General features: G+C 44.6%; 1 long non-coding RNA gene and 1 gene segment (V, D, J or C); both read left to right on the plus strand.

Annotated features, from left to right (window-relative positions):
- Window positions 1-8,560: 8,560 nt before the first annotated feature.
- Window positions 8,561-10,886, plus strand: LOC123487047. The segment is given in 3 exon segments: window positions 8,561-8,576; window positions 8,974-9,090; window positions 10,300-10,886. Coding segments are annotated over 3 exon segments (450 nt in total).
- Window positions 10,887-17,326: 6,440 nt separating this feature from the next.
- On the plus strand, window positions 17,327-19,109 carry LOC123487045. Its single transcript, XR_006659597.1, has 2 exons — window positions 17,327-17,824; window positions 18,525-19,109. It is a non-coding gene; the product is annotated as an uncharacterized LOC123487045 (long non-coding RNA).
- The last annotated feature ends 8,680 nt before the right edge of the window (window positions 19,110-27,789 follow it).

Below are 27,789 nucleotides of genomic sequence, written 5' to 3' on the forward strand. Positions count from 1 at the left end.
TCGCATCTACTACAAAACCATGGTGCTTGCCTACGGAGCTGTGAGGGGAACAGCACCTCCTTACCTTCAGGCTCTGATCCTACACCCAAACGAGGGCACTACGTTCATCCACCTCTGGCTGCTAGCCCCCCTACCTCTACGGAAGCACAGTTCCCGCTCAGCCCAGTCAAAGCAATTCGCTGCTCTGGCACCCCAATGGTGGAACAAGCTCCCCCACGACGCCAGGACAGCGGAGTCACTCACCACCTTCTGGAGACACTTGAAACCCTATGTCACGAGAATTTCTATCTCTAATTAAACTTACATTTGAATAATTCCCAGAGGGTGTAAGGCTCTGGTTTTAATCATGAATTAAACAAAGGTCCACAACCAGCAAGAATTATCTGTATTATTTAATCATGGAGAGCTCTGCCGCCAAAACACATATACAGCCTTTATATATGCCTTCACACAAAGGAACTTTGCTCCGCCCACCTTTAGGCGGCCTGTACATTTCCACAACCAGTTTCTAAGTCTCCTCCCTCCTGGAATGTTTGTCTCAGCAGTTTCTAACTCACCCTCTGTTAGTGGGTTTACACTACATTATAACTCTAACACAGTTCACACATATATACCATATTTGGGGTGAAATCCTTTAGTCATTATTTTCAAAATACAAATTAATCTATCAATCCACCCTTTGACAAAAAATGTCACACTCAGGATGAATGTATTTACAAGCATGATTAATCTCAGAGATTAGTTATATTTAACTCCTTCCAACCATAGGCCTTCTTTTTAAGATTTTCGCTATGATATTCATACGTCAGAACATATAAATGTTTCATCCAATTGCGGTCTTTCAGGGTCAAAGTCCTCGTTATCCACCAAGCCTGGAGGATCGCATTTCACATTCCACTGGTCAGTCCGTAGTCGGTCCATATCTTATCATCTGTTGAGAAACTGCATCCTCCAACGCCTAACTCACCAACCCTCGGACACAGCAACAACAACCACATAATACAAGCAATTGCATCCAATTGCGGTGGCTGCCCCCAAGATGGTGGCTGCTATGGTTTTCCATTTACCAAACATTTTGTGATGAGTGCTGAGGATACGAAGAGGCAGGACACAGACCCAGGAATTAATAAGGTCAAGGTTTACTCAAAGAGAATTAACATAGATAGAATACATGACACGAAGCAAAACAATCACACGCAACATGACACAGAACAGTCCAGGGTCAGGGCGGTGACGGTGGATGTCCCGAATTAGGTTGGGGTCCAGAATGTCCCCAGCCGGAACCCAGCTCCTCTCCTCAGGACCATACACATCCCAGTCCACCAGATAATGGAGCAGTCCCCCACGGAACCTGGAGTCCAGCAGGTCCCTCACCGTATACGCCGAACTCCCATCAATGTCCAGGGGCGGAGGAGGCGTACCCCGGGGGACGGCATCCGCCTAAGGACCTGGAACCACCGGCCTGAGGAGAGACACATGAAAAGTGGGTGAGACACGGTAGTGAGGAGGAAGGAGCAGCCGGTACGATACCTCATTTATCTGCTGGAGGACCTTTAACGGCCCCACAAACCGGGGGCTCAGTTTCTTGCAGGGCAGGCGGAGAGGAAGGTTTTTTGTGGACAGCCAGACACGATCCCCAGGCTGGAATACAGGGGCTTCACTGCGGTGGCGGTCGGCTTGGTCCTTCTGCCGATGAATGGCCCTCTGGAGATGGACATGGGCGGCGTCCCAGACCTGTCCGGCCCTGTGAAACCACTCGTCGACAGCGGGCGCTTTGGTCTGGCTGGGTGTCCAAGGTGCCAGGGCCGGCTGGTACCCTAGGACACACTGGAAGGGAGTGAGCCCCGTGGAGGAGTGAATGAGGGAGTTCTGCACATATTCTGAACAGGGAAGGAACCTCGCTAACTCACCCTGCCAGTCCTGACAGTGGCAACGAAGAAACCTCCCCAGCTCCTGGTTCATGCGCTCCACCTGCCCATTCGACTGAGGCCTATACCCGGAAAGGATTCCACACTCGGGAGGTGAATTGGGAGCCACGGTCCGAGACGATGTCCTCCGGAAGTCCATAATGCTGGAAGACCTGTTGGAACAGAACCTCAGCAACCTGGAGAGCAGAAGGAAGACCAGTTAGTGGCAAAAAACGGCATGATTTGGAGAACCGATCTACGACCACTATTACTGTGGTGAAGCCCTCAGAACGTGGAAGGTCGGTGACAAAGTCTATGGACAAGTGTGACCAAGGTCGCTGAGGCACTGGGAGAGGAACTAGTTTGCCTGCCGGGGCGATCCGAGGTGTCTTCGTTTGGGCACATACGGAACAGGAGTTGACATAGCGGGACACATCAGAAGCCAAGGTGGGCCACCAGTACTTTTGTGCTAGAGAATGCAGAGTGCGCGTAAGGGTGGTGTGCGGCCAGATCAGCAGGCGGTCCCGGACACTGGTGGGTACATACACGCACCCCGGAGGGGCGCTGGCAGGCTCCGGGTCCTCCTGAGCCGCCGGGCGGATGTCTTTTTCCACATCCCAAACGACAGGTGCAACAATGTAGACGTTGGCAGGATAGGATCCCCCAGATCCTTCCTTTCTCCGGTATGGTGCATCCTGGAGAGTGCGTCAGCTTTCACATTCTGGGACCCTGGGCAGTAGGACAGAAATAATTGAAATCGAGTGAGAAATTTGGCCCACCTTGCTTGATGAGAGTTCATGCGTTTCGCTGCCCGTATGTGCTCCAAATTCCGGTGGTCAGTAAGAATCTGGAATGGATGGACTGCACCCTCCAGCCAGTGTCTCCATTCCTCCAGAGCGAGGACCACCGCCAACAGCTCCCTGTCTCCAACTCCATAGTTCCTCTCTGCGGGGGTAAGCTTTTTTGAGAAAAAGGCACAGGGATACATTTGCTCTGGCTTACCGTGCCACTGGGAGAGGACCGCACCCATGCCCTCCTCCGATGCGTCCACCTCCAGGATGAAAGGATGAGAGGGATCTGGGTGTTTTAGGATGGGCACTGTGGTGAACCTCTCCTTCAGCCTCTTGAAGGCATCGTCAGCCTCAGGGTTCCAGGTCAGCTTCTGAGGAGAGAGGTGAGCAAGGCGGCTATGGAGCTGAAGGACCTGATGAAACGGCGGTAGAAATTGGCAAAGCCCAGGAAGCTCTGTAGGCCCTTGATGGTGGTGGGAACTGGCCATGACCTGACGGCGTCCGTCTTCACTCCTTCCATGAACACCCCCTGAGGACTGATCCTGTATCCTAGGAAGGAGATGGCCTGTTGGTGGAATTCGCATTTCTCCCCCTTCACCAACAGGCTGTGTTCCCGGAGGCGGAGTAGGACAGCTTGGACGTCCCTGACGTGCTCCTCGAACGTAGCCGAGTGGATCAGGATATCGTCGATGTACACCACCACCTGTCTACTCAGCATGTCCCGGAACACGTCATTGACAAAGGACTGGAACACAGATGGTGCGTTGGCGAGGCCGTAGGGCATGACGCGGTATTCATAGTGGCCTGAGGTAGTATCTGCTAAATGACTAAAATGTAAAATGTAAATGTAATGTAAAATGTAGTACTGAATGCCGTCTTCCACTCATCTCCTTCCCGGATTTGGATTAGGTTGTAGGCACTCCTCAGGTCCAACTTGGTAAAGTACCGGGCCCCTCATAGCTGCTCGATGGCCGACGGAACCAGAGGGAGGGGGTACCGGTACTTGGTGGTGACTGCGTACAGCCCCCTGTAGTCAATGCATGGTCTCAGTCCTCCGTCTTTCTTTTTGTTAAATTTTTTTATTTCACCTTTATTTAACCAGGTAAGCCAGTTGAGAACAAGTTCTCATTTACAACTGCGACCTGGCCAAGATAAAGCAAAGCAGTGCGATAAAAACAACAACACAGAGTTACATATGGGGCAAACAAAACATAAAGTCAAAAAAACAACAGCAAATATATATACAGTGTGTGCGAATTTAGTAAGTTATGGAGGTAAGGCAATAAATAGGCCATAGTGCAAAATAGTTACAATTTCGTATTAACACTGGAATGATAGATGTGCAAAAGATGATGTGCAAATAGAGATACTGGGGTGCAAATGAACAAAATAAATAACAAATGGGGATGAGGTAGTTTGGTGGGCTAATTTCAGAATGGCTGTGTACAGGTGTAGTGATCTGTAAGCTGCTCTGACAACTGATGCTTAAAGTTAATGAGGGAGATAAGAGTCTCCAGCTTCAGAGGTTTTTGCAGTTCGTTCCTGTCATTGGCAGCAGAGAACTGGAAGGAATGGCGGCCAAAGGAGGTGTTGGCTTTGGGGATGACCAGTGAGATATACCTGCTGGAGCACAGACTACGGGTGGGTGTTGCTATGGTGACCAGTGAGCTAAGATAAGATGGGGATTTGCCTAGCACGAAGAAGAAGCTGGCGGAGGCAGGAGAGGTAGAGCATCTGATGAACCCCTGTTTCAGGGTCTCCGCCACATACTTCTCCATGGCCTCAGTCTTCGCCATGGAAAGGGGGTAAATGCGAATCTTCAGGGGGTGTTGTCTCTCCAGCAGGTCAATGGCGCAGTCCCAGGGCCTGTGAGGAGGGAGACACGTAGACTTTACTGAAGAGAAGACATTGGAGAGATCTGCATACTCACGTGAAATGTTGGGCTGGAGGGCGGAGTCCGGACTCTCCACTGACGAGGAACAACAAACCACCGGCAGCCAGGTCTTCCGGCATGAGGTAGACCAGGCTGTGATACTCTTGGTGCTCCAATTGATGATGGGGTTGTGTAGTCTTAGCAAGGGCAATCCCCAGACGATCCGGTGAAGGGTGACGTGATGATGTGGAATGACAGCTCCTCGTTGTGCTCCGGTAGTGTGGGAATGGTGATGGTGATGGGGACAGTGACGTACATAATGGTGCCTGATCCAAGGGGTTTATTGTCCAGTGAGGTGACATGTAGCGGAGATGGCAGTGGCACGGTGGGCAACCCCCATTCAGAGACCAGCTCCCTATCTATAAGGTTCCCCGCTGATCCGGAATCTATCATAGCAGGAGAAATGGAAGAGAAGGAATAACCAGACACCGTTATGGGAACTAAAAACAATGGTTTTGTGATAGGAGCTGACGTAACACTCATGGAGCGGCGACGGGAGTCATATCGCCTAGATAGGGAGCCGCCAGGAGATCTGTGGTCCGTGGTTGTGTAGGGGGTGCTGCCCACCTCCATGGGTGAGGACTCGGAAGCAGGGCGGCTTACATAGCTCAGATGGGGTGAGCGTTGAGACTCCGGGAGGTGTTGGGAACGCCGTCTCTCTCTCTCAACATGTCGTCAAGACGGATGGACGTAGTGATGAGGGTATCAAGTTCCATCTCGTCGTCCCGACATGCGAGTTCCATCTTGTTGTCCTCCCGTTAGCCTCTCCTGAAGGCCGTGCGCAGAGCACGCTCATTCCAGCCGGAAGATGCCGCCACAGTGCGAAAGCTCAGAGCGTACTCAGACGCGGGCCCCTCTCTCTGTTGTAGATGGAGGAGACGCTCACCCCCGTCCTTTCCCTCCGTGGGATGATCAAACACTGCCCTGAACTGAGCGAGGAAGGTGGGGTAGGGTAGTGCCACTGCCTCCTCTCCTTCCCAGACTGCCGTGGCCCAATCCAGCACCTTCCCCTTAAGAAGTGAAATCACCAGCGCTATCCTGGCTTGGTCAGATGGATATGCCCCAGGCTGACGCGCCATATAAAGTGACACTTGTAGCAAGAAGCCTCTACATTTAGTAGTTCTACCGTCAAAGCGTTCCGGTAGGGCGAGGGTTCCCGCAAAAGTGGGTGATATCCCAGGGACAGGTGGATTGGAGGCACTCGCCGCTCCTTGAGGTAGAAACGGAGAGCTGGGCAGATTGTGCAGAGTTTGGAGTACTTTCTGCATGGCGACATTCAACTGGGCAAGCTGCTGCTGGTGCTGGTCGAGACACTGGGAAACTCCTGCTGCATCCATTTTCGTTTGATGTGTGATTCTGTGACGAGTACTGAGGATACGAAGAGGCAGGAGGAGAGCAATGGGAGGAGACGAGACAGATTTAAATACTTGGATGGCTCACAACTTCCTCCAGCTAAATCAAGACAAGATGGAGGTATTTATTGTTGGAGCCAAAGCACAGAGAGAGAATCTAGCCACACATTTTAATTCACGGGCAATAAAGATAAAACACCAGGTAAAAAAACCTAGGTGTTATTTTAGATTCTGAACAAAATTTCGAATCAAACATTAGGAATGTGACCAAAATAGCTTTTTACAACCTGAGGAACATTTCCAAGATGCGGCCGTTTCTCTCTCAGGTTGATACAGAGAGACTCATCAATGCTTTCAATACAAGCAGGCTTGACTGCTGTGATGCTCTCCTGTCTGGTCTACCCATGAAAGCCATTGGTCAACTGCAAAACACACAGAATGCTGCAGCACGGGTACTGACAAAGACCAGACGTAGAGCACAAATTACAGCGGTTTAAAGATCTCTGCACTGGCTGCCTGTGAGTTTTATAATTAATTTTAAGATTGAACTTTAAATCAATCCACGATTGTGCACCCCAATACATGTCAGACTGCTTTTAAGTTATGTTCCCAGTAGGTCCCTCAGGTCCTCTAGCACTGGCCTTTTAACTATCCCAAAGCCTAGGACCAAGAGGCATGGAGAGGCAGCCTTTAGTTATTATGCCCACAGCCTCTGGAATAGCCTGCCAGAGAACCTGAGGGGGGCCGAAACTGTGGAAATATTTAAAAGAGATCTTAAAACACATATGTTTACCTTTGCTTTCCTTAGGGCTGACCCACCTCTCTCCTCTCCCCTCCACTCCTCTTCTCCCCTCTCTTCTCCTCTTCTCCTCTCTCCTCTCCTCTCCTCTCCTCTCCTCAGTAGTTGTAGTAGTAGTAGTAGTAGTAGTAGTAGTAGTAGTAGTAGTAGTAGTAGTAGTAGTTGTGTTAGTAGCAGTAGTAGTAATAGTAGTAGTAGTAGTTGTTGTTGTTTTTGTAGTAGTAGTAGTTGTTGTTGTTTTTGTTGCAGTAGTAGTAGTAGTAGTAGTAGTAATAGTAGTAATAGTAGTAGCTGATCCTCTCCTCTCCTCTCCTCTCCTCTCCTCTCCTCTCCTCTCCTCTCCTCTCCTCTCCTCTCCTCTCCTCTCCTCTCCTCAGAAGTTGTAGTAGTAATAGTAGTAGTAGTAGTAGTAGTAGTTGTAGTAGTAGTAGTAGTAGTAGTAGTAGTAGTAGTAGTAGTAGTAGTAGTTGTTGTTCCTCTCCTCTCCTCTCCTCTCCTCTCCTCTCCTCTCCTCTCCTCTCCTCTCCTCTCCTCTCCTCTCCTCTCCTCTCCTCTCCTCTCCTCTCCCCTTCGCCTGCCCTGCCGGAAGCTGGGTCCGCGGTTTGTGGGGCCATTTAAAGTCCTGAGGAGACTGAACAAGGTATGCTATAGCTTACAGCTCCCCCCTGATTACCGTATTAACACCTCATTCCATGTGTCTCTCCTCAGGCCGGTGGTGGCAGGTCCGCTCCAGCAGTCTGAGGTGCGGGAGGTTCCTCCGCCCCCTCTGGACATCGAGGGGGTCCCGGCGTATACTGTACGAGCCGTCCTGGACTCAAGGCGTCGGGAGAGGGGCCTTCAGTACCTCATGGAGTGGGAGGGGTACGGTCCGGAGGAGAGATGCTGGGTGCCGGTGGAAGATATCCTGGACCCTTCCTTACTGCAGGAATTTCACCGTCTCCACCCGGATTGTCCTGCACCTCGTCCTCCGGGTCGTCCCCGAGGCCGGTGTCGGCCCGCTGCTGGAGCCGCGCGTCAAGGGGGGGGTACTGTCACGACTTCCGCCGAAGTTGGTGCCTCTCCTTGTTCGGGCGGCGTTCAGCGGTCGTCGTCACAGGCTTTCTAGCTGCCACGATCTACGTTTCCTTTTCCATTTGTTTTGTCTTGATTGTACACACCTGGTTCCCATTACATTATATTATTTCCCTATTTAAACCTCTGGTTCCCACCTGGTTTTGTGCATGTTTGTTCTTTGTTTTGTGTCTAAGACTTACGTGAGCTGGTGTGTTTTCCCTGCGTGGAAATTAGTGTTGTTTATTTTTCGAGTAAAGTACGTTGTTTACTCAGTTCTGTGTCCTGCGCCTGACTCCGTCCTACCGCTGCACATTGACACCTGACAACTCTCCTTTCCTCTCCTCTTCTCGCCTCTCCTCTCCTCTCCTAATTTAGAGTTGTAGTAGCTGACCCGCCTCGCTCCTCTCTCCTCCAGCTAGTCCCTCTGTCAGGGGTAGTTGTAGTAGTAATAGTAGTAGCAGTAGTGGTAGTAGTAGTAGTAGTCATAGTAGTCGTAGTAGTTGTTGTTGTTGTAGTAGTAGTAATAGTAATAGTAGTAGTAGTAGTCAAATGCAACCTTGAAAGCAGAAAGCAAGTGTCCAGATGAAGATGGTGATAAAAGTCATGGTTGTTGTGGGTTCTGTTGTCATGAAGGATAGCTCTCAGTCATTAAGTGTTAAACTCACAGGGATATAAACACTCTTAAAGCAGTGGGGCAGAGGCATTATGCAACTGTCTGATCACTCATGCTTGGTCTCTCATGTAAGTTCCTCTAATCAGTTAGTGAACACTTCTCTAAGCTAAAGCTGGTTTGGATTCCTCTGGTAGTGTTGTCTGTCCTCTGTGACTTTACAACCACTGTTAAATCTGAGATCAACATTTTTAATAAAGGACTATACAACATGGATCACTATTAGTACTGCTGCTGCTGTTGTCTTTCATATGGACAATATGGAGGAATACTAGCAACACTGGATCTAATGCTGGACTGTACCTACAGACTAGGAGAACACCTGATACACAGAAGAAGGAAAAAATACTCATATCTGGATTTAAGATACAATTCATATTTTTATTATCTAGAAACAGCTTATATGAAGTGTTTGTTCTACCTGGAAGATGTTAAAGTGTATTTGTGTTGATTATGATTCTGTATGAGTGATCTTCACTGTAACAGCTGCAGCATCACAACACAGAGAGGTTTTTGTACCAGCAGTAATAGGGATTGTATCACTGTGGTGGACTTTTGGTAGCGGCACCAGACTTGATGTTGGAAGTAAGTAAACAACAAAATTAACTGTTTTATTCAGCTTTTGATGTCGTGTTCCAATATCTCTAGAATTGTAGCCTCGATATTGGGGATTTTTTTTACTTACTTTTTTTACATGATTTTGGCGGAAAATATACAAAGCCTACACATAATATGGTCAATTTGAATAAGTATGTTATTACATCTAATTAACTTTGACCTGCCTTTAAACAAGAGAGAGTGATTAGCCTACATTTTAGATTAGGTGTATGAATAAACATACTGCACCTTGTAGGAAATGTTCAATAAACAGGTTTAGCAATTTTTGTGGAAAAAAACTAAAAACACTTTATGTCAAATGAACAAAATAAAATCATCTTTGGCAAGTATTCATACCATATTAGAGTCAATGATTTCAACCACAGTCTAAAGAAATTCAGCTTGCCCAATGGTCAGGAGGTTTTTGTATGAGCAGTAATAGGGATTGTATCACAGTGGTACACTTTTGGTAGCGGCACCAGACTAGATGTTGGAAGTAAGTAACAAGCTCTCTTGATATTTCTTTCTGATTACATTTATTAAGTATGTTATTCTTACACTCTGTCTCTATGAAACTATTGCGATTTTAGATTTTCAAAATGTTTTAATTACTTTTGACTGAGCCTTCTTTCAAATAAACTTTTTTTGAATCAAAATGTTAAATTTTAGGTTGATTTGTATGTCTGATTTGTATGATTGGAGACTATAACTCTTAATTCTGGTATGATGACTATTTAATAGTATTGGATATAGCAGTCATTATTGTTTCATTGAGTTCATGGTAGCATTCACTGTTAGTGTTAAGACAAAAAGTCTCAGTCATGTTTGGAACCGACTTCATGAACTAACATGGTTGATATGTGATTAAAACTAATTTATGCTCAAATTCTGCAAATACTATGAATATGAAAAGGCTATTGTGATCAGATTCATTCCTAAATAATATATGTATGACATGTATAACTGACGCTGTATGACTTGTAACTCTACTTATTTAATACTTGTTCGGTTCATTAATCTGCTTTATCATATTACAGTTTGTGATTTATCCACATCTTTTGCCAATCTAACTTTTACATTAATATTTAGAGGGCATTTCCAATTCACTTTATTTTGATGTGTCCTTTGCTGAAGATAATCTCTTACTGTAACTGTACTTGATGTAGTTACTTAGTTGATGTGTTCTGTTTGTTCCAGGTAACAGAGTCCCCACCCTCACCATCCTGCCCCCCTCTAGTGAGGAGCTGTCCAGTACAACAACAGCCACACTGACGTGTCTGGCTAACAAGGGCTTCCCCTCAGACTGGACCATGAGCTGGAAAGTGGATGGGACCAGCAAGAAGCAGGAGGCCAGTCCCGGGGTCCAGGAGAAGGACGGCCTGTACAGCTGGAGCAGCACACTGACTCTCACTGCCCAGGAGTGGACCAAGGCAGGAGAGGTGACCTGTGAAGCCCAGCAGAAATCCCAGACTCCAGTCACCAAGACCCTGAGGAGGGCTGACTGTTCTGGGTAGGACCCCTCAGTCACACCTCTGTGGAGAGAGGATGCTGGTTCCTCTGCTCTGACTTGCTTTGTTCTAAAATCAGTCGTTCTCTAATTTAGAGATCACTCTGGTGTGGACTAACAGGGGGCTAGGCTTGAGTTCATGTGTCAATCCATTCTTTAGATTGAGATTTTGTTAGTTTTAGATTTGATGTGATCTGCTTTTATTCACTATCATGTTTGTTTTGATGCTTCGATTGTGTGATAATGGATTAAAATAAAGATTTCTTTTTGGAATGCATATTTTTGATGTTTTTATTAATAAACTGGATCATAGATAGTGTACATTTGCAATATTCTGAAACTCAGTCTAACATCATAATTGACCAGTATTTAATACTATCACAATATACTATGACATAATATAAGAGGTTCTGCCATGGTAGTAGTTGACCGTCTTTATTTATCAGGATACTGAGTCTGTGTCAGACGTGTTTGACTTGACAGACATTATAGTAATAAAAGAAGAACTATCAAACAGTCAACCGATATCTTGGACTCTCACGTGTGTTATAGGCTGTGATTCAAAGCTAAATATATTTTTTTAAATAAAAAATATTACAAGTGCCACTACTTCAAGATGTAGCAGTGTTTCCCAAACCTGGTCCTCGGGACCCCAAGGGGTGATGATTAGTTGATTATTTTTCATCAGCAGTATAAAGCTAGGGCAAAAACCAAAACATGCACCCCTTGGGGTCCCGAGGACCGAGTTTGGGAAACGCTGCTATATAGTGTAGTGACAGTCTTCTCTACCTCCAACCCCCTGGGAACAGAGTGAACATCTGGTGACAGTACAGCTCTATTCTGGGACAAGCAGAACCACCCAGCCCTGTCTATGTAAATCTCAGTTTCACTCCCACAGATACCAGTGTAGTAGTTGAACAGTTTCACTCCCTGAAAAACCCTGGACTGGGCCAAATGTGAGGGAGTGGACTGGTTTTAACCTCTAAGGTGGATTCAGGGAGGGACTCATAACAGATATGCTACCATGTAATTAATGACAGATAAAATGGATATTATACTTTACATAGATAGTGTATGTAGTGTACATGAGACTCATGTTTGAACCCAGCATCATGTCTCATTCACAGATATAACAGTCAGTAACCTGCTTATGAAAACAGTTAATATAATGCTACAAGATCACAATTTAAATCACACATTTGGTTGAGGTCCATTTTGGGACTTGTTTTGGGGGTCTGAAGTGATTGTAACTTTGAAGTAATGTTGAGGTCAGAACACCTTTAGTTTTACATCTGTAGATCTTGCTTTACATATTGACAGAAAATGGGTTTCAAAACATCAATTAAATGTTATATGCACTTAAAGGCCATGACAAATATAAGAAGTTATAACGATGATGATGATGTTAATGATGATGATGATGGTCATGTGAACTGAATGATTACTTTTTAACCATATTTTCACATGTCACAGTTGACTTCATTTTTTATTTTTTTATTTTTTTTAATTTTTTATTTTTTAGCAGACGCTCTTATCCAGAGCGACTTACAGTTAGTGAATACCTTTTTTTATTTTATTTTATTTTTTATTTTATACTGGCCCCCCATGGGAATCGAACCCACAACCCTGGCGTTGCAAACACCATGCTCTATCAACTGAGCTACATCCCTGCCGGCCATTCCCTCCCCTACCCTGGACGACGCTGGGCCAATTGTGCGCCGCCCATGAGTCTCCCGGTCGCGGCCGGCTGTGACAGAGCCTGGATTCAAACCAGGATCTCTAGTGGCACAGTTAGCACTGCGATGCAGTGCCTTAGACCACTGCGCCACTCAGGAGCGTCATCTAGTGTTCCATGTCACTGTCTCTTCCCACTCAGCACCTGCAGTAGGTCCCAGCTGTAGCAGTACAGTCACTGTGCAGTCTGACTGAGGGAGGTTTTTGTACGACTCTGTATCACTGTGTGAACACCCAGACACTGTTAATGTAGTGTTCACTCTGACAGTAGTAATCTCCTGCATCTTCAGCCTGGACTCCACTGATGGTCAGAGTGAAGTCACTATGAGTTCCACTACCACTGAATCTAGATGGAGTCCCAGACTGAAGTGATGTAGCATAGTATATAAGGAGTTTAGGAGCTCCTCCAGGTTTCTGTTGATACCAGGCTAGGTCGTTATTGTTATAGACATTACTGCTGGTTTTACAGTTCAGAGAGACTGTCTGTCCTGGTAGAACAGCTTCCACTGCAGGAGTCTGAGTTACAGTGACCTGGCCTCTGGATTCTGAAACAGAGATGTCATGTAGAAATAGCATTCAATTGTTAATACATTTTTCCATGTAGCATATGAAATTAAACTGTAATGAGGTTATATAGCCTAATATTGCAATTGTCCGGGTAATTTTCTGTAAAATATATTACCTTGGAGACAGAGGGCAAATATCCAGATGAAGATGGTGATAAAAGTCATGGTTGTTGTGGGTTCTGTTGTCATGAAAGACAGCTCCCAGTCATGAAGTGTTAAACTCACAGGGCTATAAACACTCCCAGACCACTGAAGCATGTGCTGCCTATGCAGAGCATCATCACTATGCAAATAATCTTCTGGTCTTCTCCCCATCCACCATTATTCAGTAAAGTGTCCTACATTTAAGTAGTCTTTCTGGACAGAGACTGATGTGATGTAGAAACATGATAGCTATGTAATCACTGATATGGTTTCTGATATAAGTGCTGAATGGGGACTGATAGAATGACTTTAGACATCTACAAGTGGAGCATAAAGTTATTACTGTTTTTAGACCAGATAGTATCTGCTTTCTGTCTCCCTCCCTCCATCACACAGACTGCAGTTAGTAACTGCAGTCTGTGTGATGCTGCTGATTGACTGCTCAAAAGGGGAGATCTCCACAGCTCTGAAGTCTCCAGTCTCCTGCATCACCTGCTGCTCTCTGGAACTACCACAGTGGTGTGAGGGAGGATGTATGGGTAATGTTTAAGTGGTATATTGTATGTGTTGGAATCATGTTGATTAAATTATAGCTATTCAAAACACAGGTCATCTTTAGGGGTTTTGATCATTGCACATAATCTCTATTCAGATTGGATGATGGTTTTCCTTGAGTTAATCAACAGAGTCAACATGTAGTTAACGGTCAGGAGAAACATTTAGTGATCAGTTATGATCTAAGGTCTTCTAGACATAGCTCTAGTTTGACTCTATTGTTGTTCAGCTCTACTACACACTGTGTCATTGTACTGGATCATCTCCTCCCCTCAGCACCTGCAGTAGGTCCCAGCTTTAGCAGTACAGTCACTGTGCAGTCTGACTGAGGGAGGTTTTGTTTTTGTATGACTCTGTATCACTGTGTGAACACATATTTACTATTTGGATAGTGGAAACTGACAGTAGTAATCTCCTGCATCTTCAGCCTGGACTCACTCCCAGATCCACTACCACTGAATCTAGATGGAGTCCCAGACTGAAGTGTTTTAGCATAGTAAATAAGGAGTTTACTAGTATTATACTCTATTGTATAATACCAGACTATATATATGTTATCTGTTCCCTGCATGTCTTTCTAGAATTAGGGGCGGTTTCCCAGACACAGATTAAGCCTGGTCCTGGAATAAAAAGCAATCTCAGTGGAGAATCTCAATAAAAAATGCTTTTAGTCTAGGACTAGGCTTGACCTTTGTCCGGGAAACCGCCAGTGTTTTGTTGCTCTTTGAAGGCTACACTGTAGAGCATGAATGTACCTTTACATGTTTTGTCAAATAATTAGTCCAGACTTTTTTTGTTTACCTATTTCTTCATAGACTAAGTGTTTGGTTGTTCTCGGTTGTGCTTGGTTGTTCTTTGTACTGTAGCTAGTTGTTTATGCTGTTTACTGTCAATCTGAAATTGTTTTGTTCACTGATAACACAGTGGCTGTGTCCGAATACCCACATTAGCCTACTATATACACTCATTTTGGTGTTTAATCAAGTAGAATTCACTCGTCTTTTCCAACTCACGTGTTTGACGACAGCTGATAATCAGATAAATTGATGCGCTGTACAAAAATGAACGAATCACGAATTAGCGGATGCATTCGGAGTACTATGTTCAAAATTTCATATACTAGAAAACGCTATTTTTTCACATACTATTTAGTACAGTAGTATGGATATTCAGACATGGCCAGTGTCTTTTCTCCCTCTCCTCTGGGGAGTTCTTCTCCCCTCTCCTAATGTTATAGAGTAGTAGTAGTAGTAGTAGTAGTAGTAGTAGTAGTAGTTGTTGTTGTTGTTGTTGTTGTTGTTGTAGTTGTAGTTGTAGTTTTAGTAGTAGTAGTAGTAGTAGTAGTAGTAGTTGTTGTTGTTGTTGTAGTTTTAGTAGTAGTAGTAGCTCTCTTCTCGTCTCGTCTCGTCTCGTCTCGTCTCCTCTCCTCAGTAGTAGTAGAAGTAACAGTGGTAGTAGTAGCTGACCCTCCTCTCTCCTCTCCTCTCCTCTCCTCTCCTCTCCTCTCCTCTCCTCTCCTCTCCTCTCCTCTCCTCTCCTCTCCTCTCCTCTCCTCTCCTCTCCTCTCCTCTCCTCTCCTCTCCTCTCCTCTCCTCTCCTCTCCTCTCCTAATATAGAGTTGTAGTAGCTGACCCGCCTCTCTCCTCTCACCTCCAGCTAGTCCCTCTGTCAAGCCCACAGTGTCTCTGCTCCATCCTGTCCTCTGAGCAGTTCTCTGGGGGCTCGGTCACACCGGCCTGCCTGCTGAGCGGCTACTCCTCAGCAGCACTCTGACCCTGAGCAAAGCACGCTGGGAAGAGGGAGGCATGTACACCTGCAGGGTCGTCCACAACGACAAATCCATTTAAATCAGACATTTGGTTGAGGTCCATTTGGGGACTTGGTTTGGGGGGCTGAAGTGATTGTAACTTTGAAGTAATGTTGAGGTCATAACACCTTTTGTGTTACTTTTTACTTTGCATTTGGACAGGTATTGTGTTTTCAAAACCTCTAATAACTTTTAGATGATCTTTCAGGTCATGACAAATATACAGAGTTACAACCATGATGATGATGATGATGATGATGGAGAACATGTGATATGAATTATGCTTTCTATCCTTATTCAAGGTTTCCTCGCTGATCAGTGTTCCATGTCACTGTCTCTTCCCCCTCAGCACTTGCAGTAGGTCCCAGCTGTAGCAGTACAGTCACTGTGCAGTCTGACTGAGGGAGGTTTTTGTACGGCTCTGTATCACTGAAGTGTTGTAGCCGTGTAAATAAGGAGTTTATGAGCTCCTCCAGGTTTCTGTTGGTACCAGGCTAGATAGTTATTACCAAGCACTGCTGGTTTTACAGTCAATAATGACTGTCTGTTCTGGGAGAACAGCTATCACTGCAGGAGTCTGAGTCACAGTGACCTTTCCTCTGGATTCTGAAAAATAGAATTACAAATATTATATGAATAAATTATTACATATAGTAATCAATAGTTCTGAATAGAAATATTAACATTGATATACATTTCCATGGTGTAGATTTAATTAATTTTCAACAGTAAATTCTGAAAAGTGTCCAGATGAGGATGATGATAAAAGTCATGGTTGTTGTGGGTTCTGTTGTCATGAAGGACAGCTCTCAGTCATGAGGTGTTAAACTCACAGGGATATAAACACTCTTAGAGCAGTGGAGCAGATGCGTTATGCAAATGAGTGTTTCAAATCTATTTCAGTTTCCAAGTAGGCTCCCATCATTACAATATATTTTGTCCTGCATGAGTTTGTTTTACTAATAATAGTAATTAGGTGGGTACTTATATTTGTCCTATTTCACGCGTGTATTATACGGGAATTAGAAACAATTTTTGGGGGGATATCCCAACTCCACCTGAGACATCCTCGAAGAGTGGGGTCACGTACAGCATCTTTCATTATAAACAGAGACCCTGGAGCAATTAGGGTTAAGTGCCTTGCTAAAGGGCACATTGACAGATGTTTCACAGTGTCGGCCTGGGGATTTGAACTAGCAACCATTTGGCTACTAGGCCAACGCTCTAACCGCTAGCTACCTGCCTTCCCTTTAATAACATCAAACATCAAATGTTTACTCAAATAACTAATATATGGCAACTTTTATGTCACACCATCATTTATTTTTATTCTGATGATGATCAGATATAATGAACTGTCTGTTCACTCATGCTTGGTCTCTCATGTAAGTTCCTCTAATCAGTTAGTGAAAACTTCTCTAAACTAAAGCTGGTAGGATTCCTCTGGTAGTGTTGTCTGTCCTCTGTGACTTTACAACCACTGTTAAATCTGAGATCAACATCTTTAATAAAGGAATATACAACATGGATCACTATCACTACTGCTGCTGCTGTTGTCTTTCATATGGACAATATGGAGGAATACTAGCAACACTGGATCTAATGTTGGACTGTACCTACAGACTAGGAGAACATCTGATACACAGAAGAAGGAAGAAAAAATACTAATATCTGGTTTTAAGATGCAATTCATATTTGCATTATCTAGAAACAGCTTATTTGAAGTGTTTGTTCTATCTGGAAGATGTTAAAGTGTATTTGTGTTGAATGTGATTATGTATGAGTGATCTTCACTGTAACAGCTGCAGCATCACAACACAGAGAGGTTTTTGTACCAGCAGTAATAGAGATTGTATCACTGTGGTGTACTTTTGGTAGCGGCACCAAACTTGATGTTTGAAGTAAGTAAACAACAAAATTAACTGTTTTATTCAGCTTTTGATGTTGTGTTTCAATATCTCTATAAATCTAGCCTCGATATTGAGGATTTTTTAACATACTTTTTTTTACATGATTTTGGGGGGAATAATACAAAGCCTACACATAATATGGCCAATTCTAATTAGTATGTCATTACATCTAATTAAATTTGACCTGCCTTTAAACGATGAGAGTGATTAGCCTACATTTGATTAGGTGTATGAATAAACATACTGTACCTTGTAGGAAATGTTCAATAAACAGGTTTTGCAATTTTGGGGGCAAAACAAAACAAAAAATACTTCATTTCAAATGAACAAGATAAAATCATCTTTGGCAAGTATTCATAACATATTAGAGTCAATTATTTAAACCACAGTACAAAGAATTTCAGCTTGGCCAATGTTCAGGAGGTTTTTGTACGAGCAGTAATAGGAATTGTATCACTGTGGGTCACTTTTGGTAGCGGCACCAGACTAGATGTTGGAAGTAAGTAACAAGCTCACTTGATATTTCTTTCTGATTACACTTATTAAGTATGTTATTCTTACACTCTGTCTCTATGAGAATATTGTGATTTTAGATTTTCAAATTGTTTTAATTGCTTTTTACTGAGCCTTCTTTCAAATAACATTTTTTAAAATCAAAATGTTAAATTGCAGGTTTATTTGTATGTCTGATTTGTATGATTGCAGAATATAACTCTTAATTCTGATATGATGACTATTTAATAGCATTGGATATAGTAGTCATTATTGATGCATTAAGTTCATGGTAGCCTTCACTGTTAGTGTGAAGACAAAGGGTCTCAGTTATGTTTGTAACAGACTTCATGAACTAACATGGTTGATATGTGATTCAAACTAATCTATGCTCAAATTCTGCAAATACTATGAATATGGCAAGGCTATTCTGATCAGATCCATTCCTAAATAATATCTGTATGACATGTATAACTGATGCTGTATGACTTGTTACTCTACTTATTTAATATTTGTTCGGTTCATTAATCTGCTTTATCATATTACAGTTTGTGTTTATCCACATCTTTTAACAATCTAACTTTTACATTAATATTTAGAGGGCATTTCCAATTCACTTCATTTTGATGTGTACTTTGCTGAATATAATTTCTTACTGTAACTGTACTTGATGTAGTTACTTAGTTGATGTGTTCTGTTTGTTCCAGGTAACAGAGTCCCCATCCTCACCGTCCTGCCCCCCTCTAGTGAGGAGCTGTCCAGTACAACAACAGCCACACTGACGTGTCTGGCCAACAAGGGCTTCCCCTCAGACTGGACCATGAGCTGGAATGTGGACGGGACCAGCAAGAAGCAGGAGGCCAGTCCCAGGGTCCAGGAGAAGGATGGCCTGTACAGCTGGAGCAGCACACTGACTCTCACTGCCCAGGAGTGGACCAAGGCAGGAGAGGTGACCTGTGTAGCCCAGCAGAAATCCCAGACTCCAGTCACCAAGACCCTGAGGAGGGCTGACTGTTCTGGGTAGGACCCCTCAGTCACACACCCCTGTGGAGAGAGGATACTGGTTCCTCTGCTTTAACTTGCTTTGTTCTAAAATCAGTCGCTCTTCAATATAGTGATCACTCTGGTGTAGACTAACAGGGGGCTTGGCTTGAGTTCATGTGTCAATCCATTCTGTAGATTGAAATGTTGTTAGTTTTAGATTTGATGTGATCTGCTTTTATTCACTGTCATGTTTGCTTTAATGCTTCGATTGTGTGATAATGGATTAAAATAAAGATTTCTTTTTGGAATGCATATTGTTGTTGTTTTTATTAATAAACTGGATCATAGATACTGTATATTTGTAATATTCTGGAAAAATATGTATTCAGTAAGGCTGATTAATGGTGTCTTTAAAAACTGTCAAGTCTAAAACTCACTCTAACATCATAATTGACCAGTATTTCATACTATCACAATATACTATGATATAATAGAAGAGGTTCTGCCATGGTAGTAGTTGACTGTCTTCATTCATCAGGAAACTGAGTCTGTGTCAGACGTGTTTGACTTGACAGACTTTATAGTAGTATAATAAGAACTATCAAACAGTCAACCGATATCTTGGACTCTCATGTGTGTTATAGGCTTTGATTTGAAGCTAAAATAAAAAATAAAAAATTACAAATATTACAAGTGGCACTACTTCAAGATAGTAGCGTTTCCCATTACTCGGTCCTCAAGGGGTGCACATTTAGTTTTTTGTCCTAACACTACACAGCTGATTCAAATTATCATAACTTGATAATTAGTTGATTATTTGAATCAGGTGTGTAGTGCTAGAGCAAAAACCAAAACGTGCACCCCTTGGGGTCCAGAGGACCGAGTTTGGGAAACGCTGCTATATAGTGTAGTGACAGTCTTCTCTACCTCCAACCCCCTGGGGACAGAGTGAACATCTGGTGACAGTGCTGCTCTATTCTGGGACAAGCAGAACCACCCAACCCTGTCTATGTAAATCTCAGTTTCACTCCCACAGATACCATTCTAGCAGTTGAACAGTTTCACTGCCTGAAATACCCTGGACTGGGCCAGATGTGAGGGAGTGGACTGGTTTTACTGTAACCTCAATTGTGGATTCAAGGAGGGGGACTTTCTTACAATGAATAAACCACCATTTAATAGATGACATAAAATATGGGTATTACTAAATATAGGTATTGACAGTTACTGACATCACATTCTAATTCCTAATTCTATGGTTACTGAGATGTTTGTAATGTCTGAGCTCAAAATATTTTTCCTCAAAGCAGAGGGCAAGTGTCCAGATGAGGATGGTGATAAAAGTCATGTTTTTGTGGGTTCTGTTGTCATGAAGGACAGCTCTCAGTCATGAAGTGTTCAACTCACAAGGATATAAACACTCCCAGACCTCTGAAGCATGTGCTGGCAATGCAAAGTGTTCTCTCTAACCAAACAGACTTTCATGGTCCCACAGAGAAACTGTAGTTGAAGAGATCTTCTTCTTTGGTATAATAGTGTTCGCAACAATTATGTGTATTCCGCCACCTACTGTACATGTGGATAATAAGGATCCAAAAGGAAAAAAGTGGGGTAAAAAATAAATAAATACATATATTTTTTAAAATCCATACAAACTATCTGTAATGAAATGTTAATTAAACTAAATCAAAACGAAATTTGTTTTAATCAGGTCCCTACACAGGCTCAGAAGGATCCTGTGATGGCGGGACATTTCCTGCCGACAATAGTCCTTGCAGTGCTTCTGCTGTTTAAGTCTTCTCATTTACATTTACATTTACGTCATTAAGCAGACGCTCTTATCCAGAGCGACTGGATTGGTGCAAATTGGTGCATTCACCTTATAGCCAGTGGGATAACCACATAGCCAGTGGGATAACCACTCGGCTGCAGATATAATGATGTCCAGCTTCTTAGACACTTGTGCAGTACAATTAATAACTGTGGCTATAAATGCTACAAAATACACCTTTTTCACAATAAGTGTATCCAGATTACTTGATTGAAGTATAACATTCGCAACTGGTTGTGGTGCATCCACCACCATATCTTCTTCAGAACTGTGGCCTCTTGCCCCTTCAACGCTCTTCACCACCTCCACATAGGAGATTTGCTGTACAGCCCTGATCCTTGACACCTCAACCTCTTTCACCCTAACAGAACACTCAGGGTATTCAGAATTATGATCCCCGCCACAGTTGAAACATTTTACATTCACAGACTCTTCAATAACATATTCCTTCCATTGTCGTGGTAGAAATATTTGACTAGATAATCAACTCAAAAATATCTCTCAAGACATCGGAGCCTGTGAATTCAAGAATTAGACTTTATTGCAGAACAAAGCCCAGCTTGCTCCATGGAACAAAACTGTCTCCCTCCGGCTTAAAGATCTCTTATATCCACCCAAATGAAAAAACATGCGTACATTCCTAACTTTTTTAGTTCTGTACCACCCCTCTCATTCTATCATTCTATTGGCTGCGTGCTTAGGCCCCTTCTTAAAAGCCCCTTCTTAAAAAAAAACGAATGTAATGCATACCATATGTCTATAACAAACCCATGGCCACAGTTTAAAAGCCCTGTGAAAGAACACATGCATTCATTTAAAACACAGCATATACTCCATGTCTATATTCCTTATTTAAGCATGTATCTGGATTATAAAATATCAAACATGTTCATTCTGTTTCACCATTATCATTTCATAACACATTATAAAACATTTATCATTCATCATCCTCCCCGGCCCCTGAGATTATGTGCATGTGGCCATGTGTCAGGTCATAAGGTCATAAGCATAAAGAAATGCTAACACTAGTTCCATTGTTACTTCAATCTCCACACAGCCATCACGTCATTGACATTCCCAGACCAGCTGCAGGGAGTTTTTATGAAAAACACATAAATGTCTCTGCTCTGTATTCACCCTTCAACTGGTTCTCAATCCATAAACATTTTAAGGCATATAGGTTTTTAATTTTACAACATATCCATGCTTATTACTAATATTATTATTTTACCTTTGACCTCTCCCTACATTTGCCTTAATGATACATAAAATAATACCATACCATCTGCAAACACTTGACACATGGCCAAACGTTTTACACTTTTTGCATTGCTTCGGGTGTTGCACGAATGCTCTTAGAGCGTATCTTATATCCCAACTTTACATAGGGTGGTAAATACTCATCAAACATCAATAATACAGATAAACTTTGCTCCTTTTTCCCATTCTCCATACGGGTCAAGCGACATGCATTAACTACTCCTGGAATTTTTTGCCTAAGATATTGATTATCAATGTCCAACGGGACGCCAGAAATAACACCATTTACCGGTTTCCTGCTCCGAAAACCAAAGCTGTTCACTTCATGCGTCGATATTTTCGCGAGCCACAATGCACATTCCTTTTGCTCTTTAGATACACACCATATCAACACCATCCTGGTTACTATGATATCAACACCATACCACTCCTGGTTACTATGATATCAACACCATACCACTCCTGGTTATTATGATATCAACACCATACCACTCCTGGTTACTATGATATCAACACCATACCACTCCTGGTTACTATCATATCAACACCATACCACTCCTGGTTACTTTGACTGCATCCACATTTCCCAATGCCTTCTTCACCATCCTCTGACTTCAAAAGGGTTTCCCAAATAAACATCTTTATCCAAAAAATGTACTCCAACAAGGAACTGTCACACCCTGACGTATGAAACTCTAGTATGTTGAGTCAGGGTGTGGAGTTCTATGTTGTATTTTCTATGTTCTCAGTCTAGGTGTTGTATTTCTGTTTGGCCGGGTGTGATTCCCAATCAGACAGCTGTCGCTCGTTGTCTCTGATTGGCTCAGATTGGGGATCATACTTAGGCAGCCTGTTTACAATCATTAGTTGTGGGATCTTGTTCCGTGTTAGAGGCTTGTATTGTCTTTAGCCTTAGGACTTCACGTTTCGTTGTTTGTTCGTGTGTTTATCGGTGAAATAAACATGTATGCCTTTCACGCTGCGCCTTGGTCTGACCCGTCCTTAAACGAACGTGACAGGAACGATTCATCAGACTCATTTTCCACAACAATTTTAGCCCTTTCTGTTCCATTCTTGGACTTCACTATTGTCCACTCATCTTTCTCACTAACTGTACTCAACGCGCTTTCAGCTTCAAACGACACTACTTCTTCTTCCACCATCTCTCCCCTCGTTGAAGAGATGTGTGAGCAGCTGACCTTTAAAAAGGTTGAGAGCTGATTGTCCAGCCAATCATGGCCTTGATTGGTAAATGAGCCTCAGCTGGAATCAATTAAAGACTGTGAAGGTGCTGGAAGATAGCAGGGCGTGGCAGGAACGAGGTGTTGTACTAACGATCAGGCGTTTAAGAATATATAATTGATTTAGAGATTAAACCTGATGTGGCTTAGACCACATCTTGATTAGATTATTCCTGGTTATTGTTCAATCAGATCCGATAGATCAACTGGACAGGGTGGTACATTTTTACATTTTTTTACATTTTAGTCATTTAGCAGACGCTCTTAACCAGAGCGACTTACAGGAGCAATTAGGGTTAAGTGCCTTGCTCAAGGGCACATTAACGTCATTTAGCAGACGCTCTTAGCCAGAGCGACTCACAAATTGGTGCGTTCACCCCTATAGCCAGTGGGATAACCACTTTACAATTTGGGGGGGGGTTAGAAGGAATACTTTATCCTATCCCAGGTATTCCTTAAAGAGGTGGGGGTTTCAAATGTCTCCGGAAGGTGGTGAGTGACTCCGCTGTCCTGGCGTCGTGAGGGAGCTTGTTCCACCATTGGGGTGCCAGAGCAGCGAACAGTTTTGACTGGGCTGAGCGGGAGCTATGCTTCCGCAGAGGAAGGAGCCAGCAGGCCAGAGGTGGATGAACGCAATGTCCTCGTTTGGGTGTAGGGACTGATCAGAGCCTGAAGGTACAGAGGTGCCGTTCCCCTCACTGCTCCATAGGCAAGCACCATGGTCTTGTAGCGGATGCGAGCTTCAACTGGAAGCCAGTGGAGTGTGCGGAGGGAGGGGGGGGTGACGTGAGAGAACTTGGGAAGGTTGAACACCAGACGGGCTGCGGCATTCTGGATGAGTTGTAGGGGTTTAATGGCACAGGCAGGGAGCCCAGCCAACAGCGAGTTGCAGTAGTCCAGACGGGAGATGACAAGTGCCTGGACCAGGACCTGCGCCGCTTCCTGTGTAAGGCAGGGTCGCACTCTCCGAATGTTGTAGAGCATGAACCTGCAGGAGCGGGTCACCGCCTTGATGTTGGCGGAGAACGACAGGGTGTTGTCCAGGGTCACGCCTAGGCTCTTCGCACTCTGGGAGGAGGACACAGCGGAGTTGTCAACCGTGATGGCGAGATCATGGAACGGGCAGTCCTTCCCCGGGAGGAAGAGCAGCTCCGTCTTGCCAGGGTTCAGCTTGAGGTGGTGATCCGTCATCCATACTGATATGTCTGCCAGACATGCAGAGATGCGATTCGCCACCTGGTTATCAGAAGGGGGGAAAGGAGAAGATTAGTTGTGTATCGTCAGCGTAGCAATGATAGGAAAGGCCATGTGAGGATATGACAGAGCCAAGTGACTTGGTGTATAGGGAGAAAAGGAGAGGGCCCAGAACCGATCCCTGGGGGACACCAGTGGTGAGAGCACGTGGTGCGGAGACAGCATCCCGCCACGCCACTTGGTAGGAGCGACCGGTCAGGTAGGACGCAATCCAGGAGTGAGCCGCGCGGAGATGCCCATCTCGGAGAGGGTGGAGAGGAGGATCTGATGGTTCACAGTATCAAAGGCAGCAGACAGGTCTAGAAGGACAAGAGCAGAGGAGAGAGAGTTAGCTTTAGCAGTGCGGAGAGTCTCCGTGACACAGAGAAGAGCAGTCTCAGTTGAATGACCAGTCCTGAAACCTGATTGGTTTGGATCAAGAAGGTAATTCTGAGAGAGATAGCAAGAGAGTTGGCTAAAGACGGCACGCTCAATAGTTTTGGAAAGAAAAGAAAGAAGGGATACTGGTCTGTAGTTGTTGACATCAGTGGGGTCGAGTGTTGGTTTTTTGAGAAGGGGAGTAACTCTCGCTCTCTTGAAGACGGAAGGGACATGGCCAGCGGTCAAGGATGAGTTGATCAGCGAGGTGAGGTAGGGGAGAAGGTCACCGGAGATGGTCTGGAGAAGGGGAGGAGGGGATGGGGTCAAGCGGGCAGGTTGTTGGGCGGCCTGCAGTCACAAGTCGCAGGATTTTATCTGGAGAGAGAGGGGAGAAAGAAGTCAAAGCATAGGGTAGGGCAGTGTGAGCAGGACCAGCAGTGTCATTAGACTTAACAAACGAGGATCGGATGTCGTCAACCTTCTTTTCAAAGTGGTTGACGAAGTCATCCACAGAGAGAGAGGAGGGGGGGGGATTCAGGAGGGAGGAAAATGTGGCAAAGAGCTTCCTAGGGTTAGAGGCAGATGCTTGGAATTTAGAGTGGTAGAAGGTGGCCTTAGCAGCAGAAACAGATGAAGAAAATGTAGAGAGGAGGGAGTGAAAAGATGCCAGGTCGGCAGGGAGTTTAGTTTTCTTCCATTTCCGCTCCGCTGCCCGGAGCTCTGTTCTGTGAGCTCGCAATGAGTCATCAAGCCACGGAGCTGGAGGGGAGGACCGAGGCCGGCCGGGAGGATAGGGGGACACAGAGAGTCAAAGGATGCAGAAAGGGAGGAGAGGAGGGTTGAGGAGGCAGAATCAGGAGATTGGAGGGAGAAGGATTGAGCAGAGGGAAGAGATGATAGGATGGAAGAGGAGAGAGTAGTGGGAGAGAGAGAGCGAAGGTTGCGGCGGCGCATTACCATCTGTGTAGGGGCAGAGTGAGTAGTGTGGGAGGAGAGTGAGAGAGAAAAGGAAACAAAGTAGTGGTCGGAGACATGGAGGGAGTTGCAGTGAGATTAGTAGAGGAGCAGCATCTAGTGAAGATGAGGTCAAGCGTATTGCCTGCCTTGTGAGTAGGGGGGACGGTGAGAGGGTGAGGTCAAAAGAGGAGAGGAGTGGAAAGAAGGAGGCAGAGAGAAATGAGTCAAATGTGGACATAGGGAGGTTGAAATCCCCCAAAACTGTGAGGGGTGAGCCATCCTCAGGGAAGGAACTTATCAAGGCGTCAAGCTCATTGATGAACTCTCCAAGGGAACCTGGAGGGCGATAGATGACAAGGATATTAAGCTTAAATGGGCTAGTGACTGTGACAGCATGGAATTCAAATGAGGAGATAGACAGATGGGTTAGGGGAAAAATTGAGAATGTCCACTTGGGAGAGATGAGGATTCCTGTACCACCACCCCTCTGACCAGATGCTCTCGGGGTATGCGAGAACACATGGTCAGACGAGGAGAGAGCAGTAGGAGTAGCGGTGTTTTCAGTGGTGATCCATGTTTCCGTCAGCGCCAGGAAGTCGAGGGACTGGAGGTTGGCATAGGCTGGGATGAAGTCAGCTTTGTTGGCAGCAGAACGGCAGTTCCAGAGGCTGCCTGCGACCTGGAACTCCACGTGGGTGGTGCGTGCAGGGACCACCAGGTTGGAGAGGCAGCAGCCACGCGGTGTGGTGCGTTTGTGTAGCCTGTGCAGAGAGGAGAGAACAGGGATAGGCAGAGGCATAGTTGACAGGCTGTAGCAAATGGCTACAAAAATGCAGAGGAGATTGGAATGAAATGGACTAAGCATCTGGGAGCGGAGAGAGCAGGGCCTCCCTCACCAAAAACTTCTACCTCAGAAACTAAAATTGTTTCACTGAACCACCCGACCAAAAAACTCTCCCAACTTCCGCCTTTGGAAATCAGAATTGTTGTGAACCACAGCGGTTCAATGTTTAAAGGAATAGACTCAACCCACTTTGTTCAGCTAGCCAACTATGACACCATAGCCAACTAGCAGACTAGCATCCAATAACAATAACACACCGTTTAGCACCAACACTTGGTCACAACAAACCACCAATAATGTGATAACACACTAAACAGATCATTCGTGTCTGTGTCAAGTTCCTTTCATGACGCAGCAATGATTAGACGTTGGCTAGCTAGGAGACACCAAACAGACAATTCAAGTCCGTGTCGAGTTCCCTTCACAACGCAGCAAAAAATAAAATAAAAAAATAAACGTTGGAACCAGCTCTCCAGCGTTGCTAATCGTTACCAGTAGCTACCCGCTAGCTAGCTAGCCTCGTGCCTCGATACTAACCTACAACTACCCACGGAAACCTACAATAACAACAACACCAACCTACAATAAATACAATACCTAACTACAGCTAACTACCTACCTACGATCTAATACATGGTTAAGCAAAAGTTAAACGTTGGCTAGGACTACATTACCATTGGAACCAGCTCTCCAGCGTTGCTAATCGTTACCTGTAGCTACCCGCTAGCTAGCTAGCCTCGTGCCTCGATACCAACCCACAATTACCCACGGAAACCTACAATAACAACAATACTAACCTACAGTAAATACAATACCTAACTACAGCTAACTACCTACCTACGATCTAATACATGGTTAAGCAAAAGTTAAACGTTGGCTAGGACTACATTACCATTGGAACCAGCTCTCCAGCGTTGCTAATCGTTACCAGTAGCTACCCGCTAGCTAGCTAGCCTCGTGCCTCGATACTAACCCACAATTACCCACGAAACCTACAATAACAACAATACTAACCTACAATAAATACAATACTTAACTACAGCTAACTACCTACCTACGATCTAACACATGGTTAAGCTTTACTCAACACTACATGTAGCTTACCTCCTGCTTACCTCCAGCCAGAGAAAAACACGACCTCTCCCGACAACCTCGCCAGGCCCGTCACTGAATGCCACCAGCCAAACCCACGGAAGGTCTTGTATATCGTAATATACCTATCCCATCTGAATATGAATGTG

This window comes from Coregonus clupeaformis, unplaced genomic scaffold, assembly GCF_020615455.1.
Source record: "Coregonus clupeaformis isolate EN_2021a unplaced genomic scaffold, ASM2061545v1 scaf1432, whole genome shotgun sequence".
Lineage (NCBI taxonomy): Eukaryota > Metazoa > Chordata > Actinopteri > Salmoniformes > Salmonidae > Coregonus > Coregonus clupeaformis.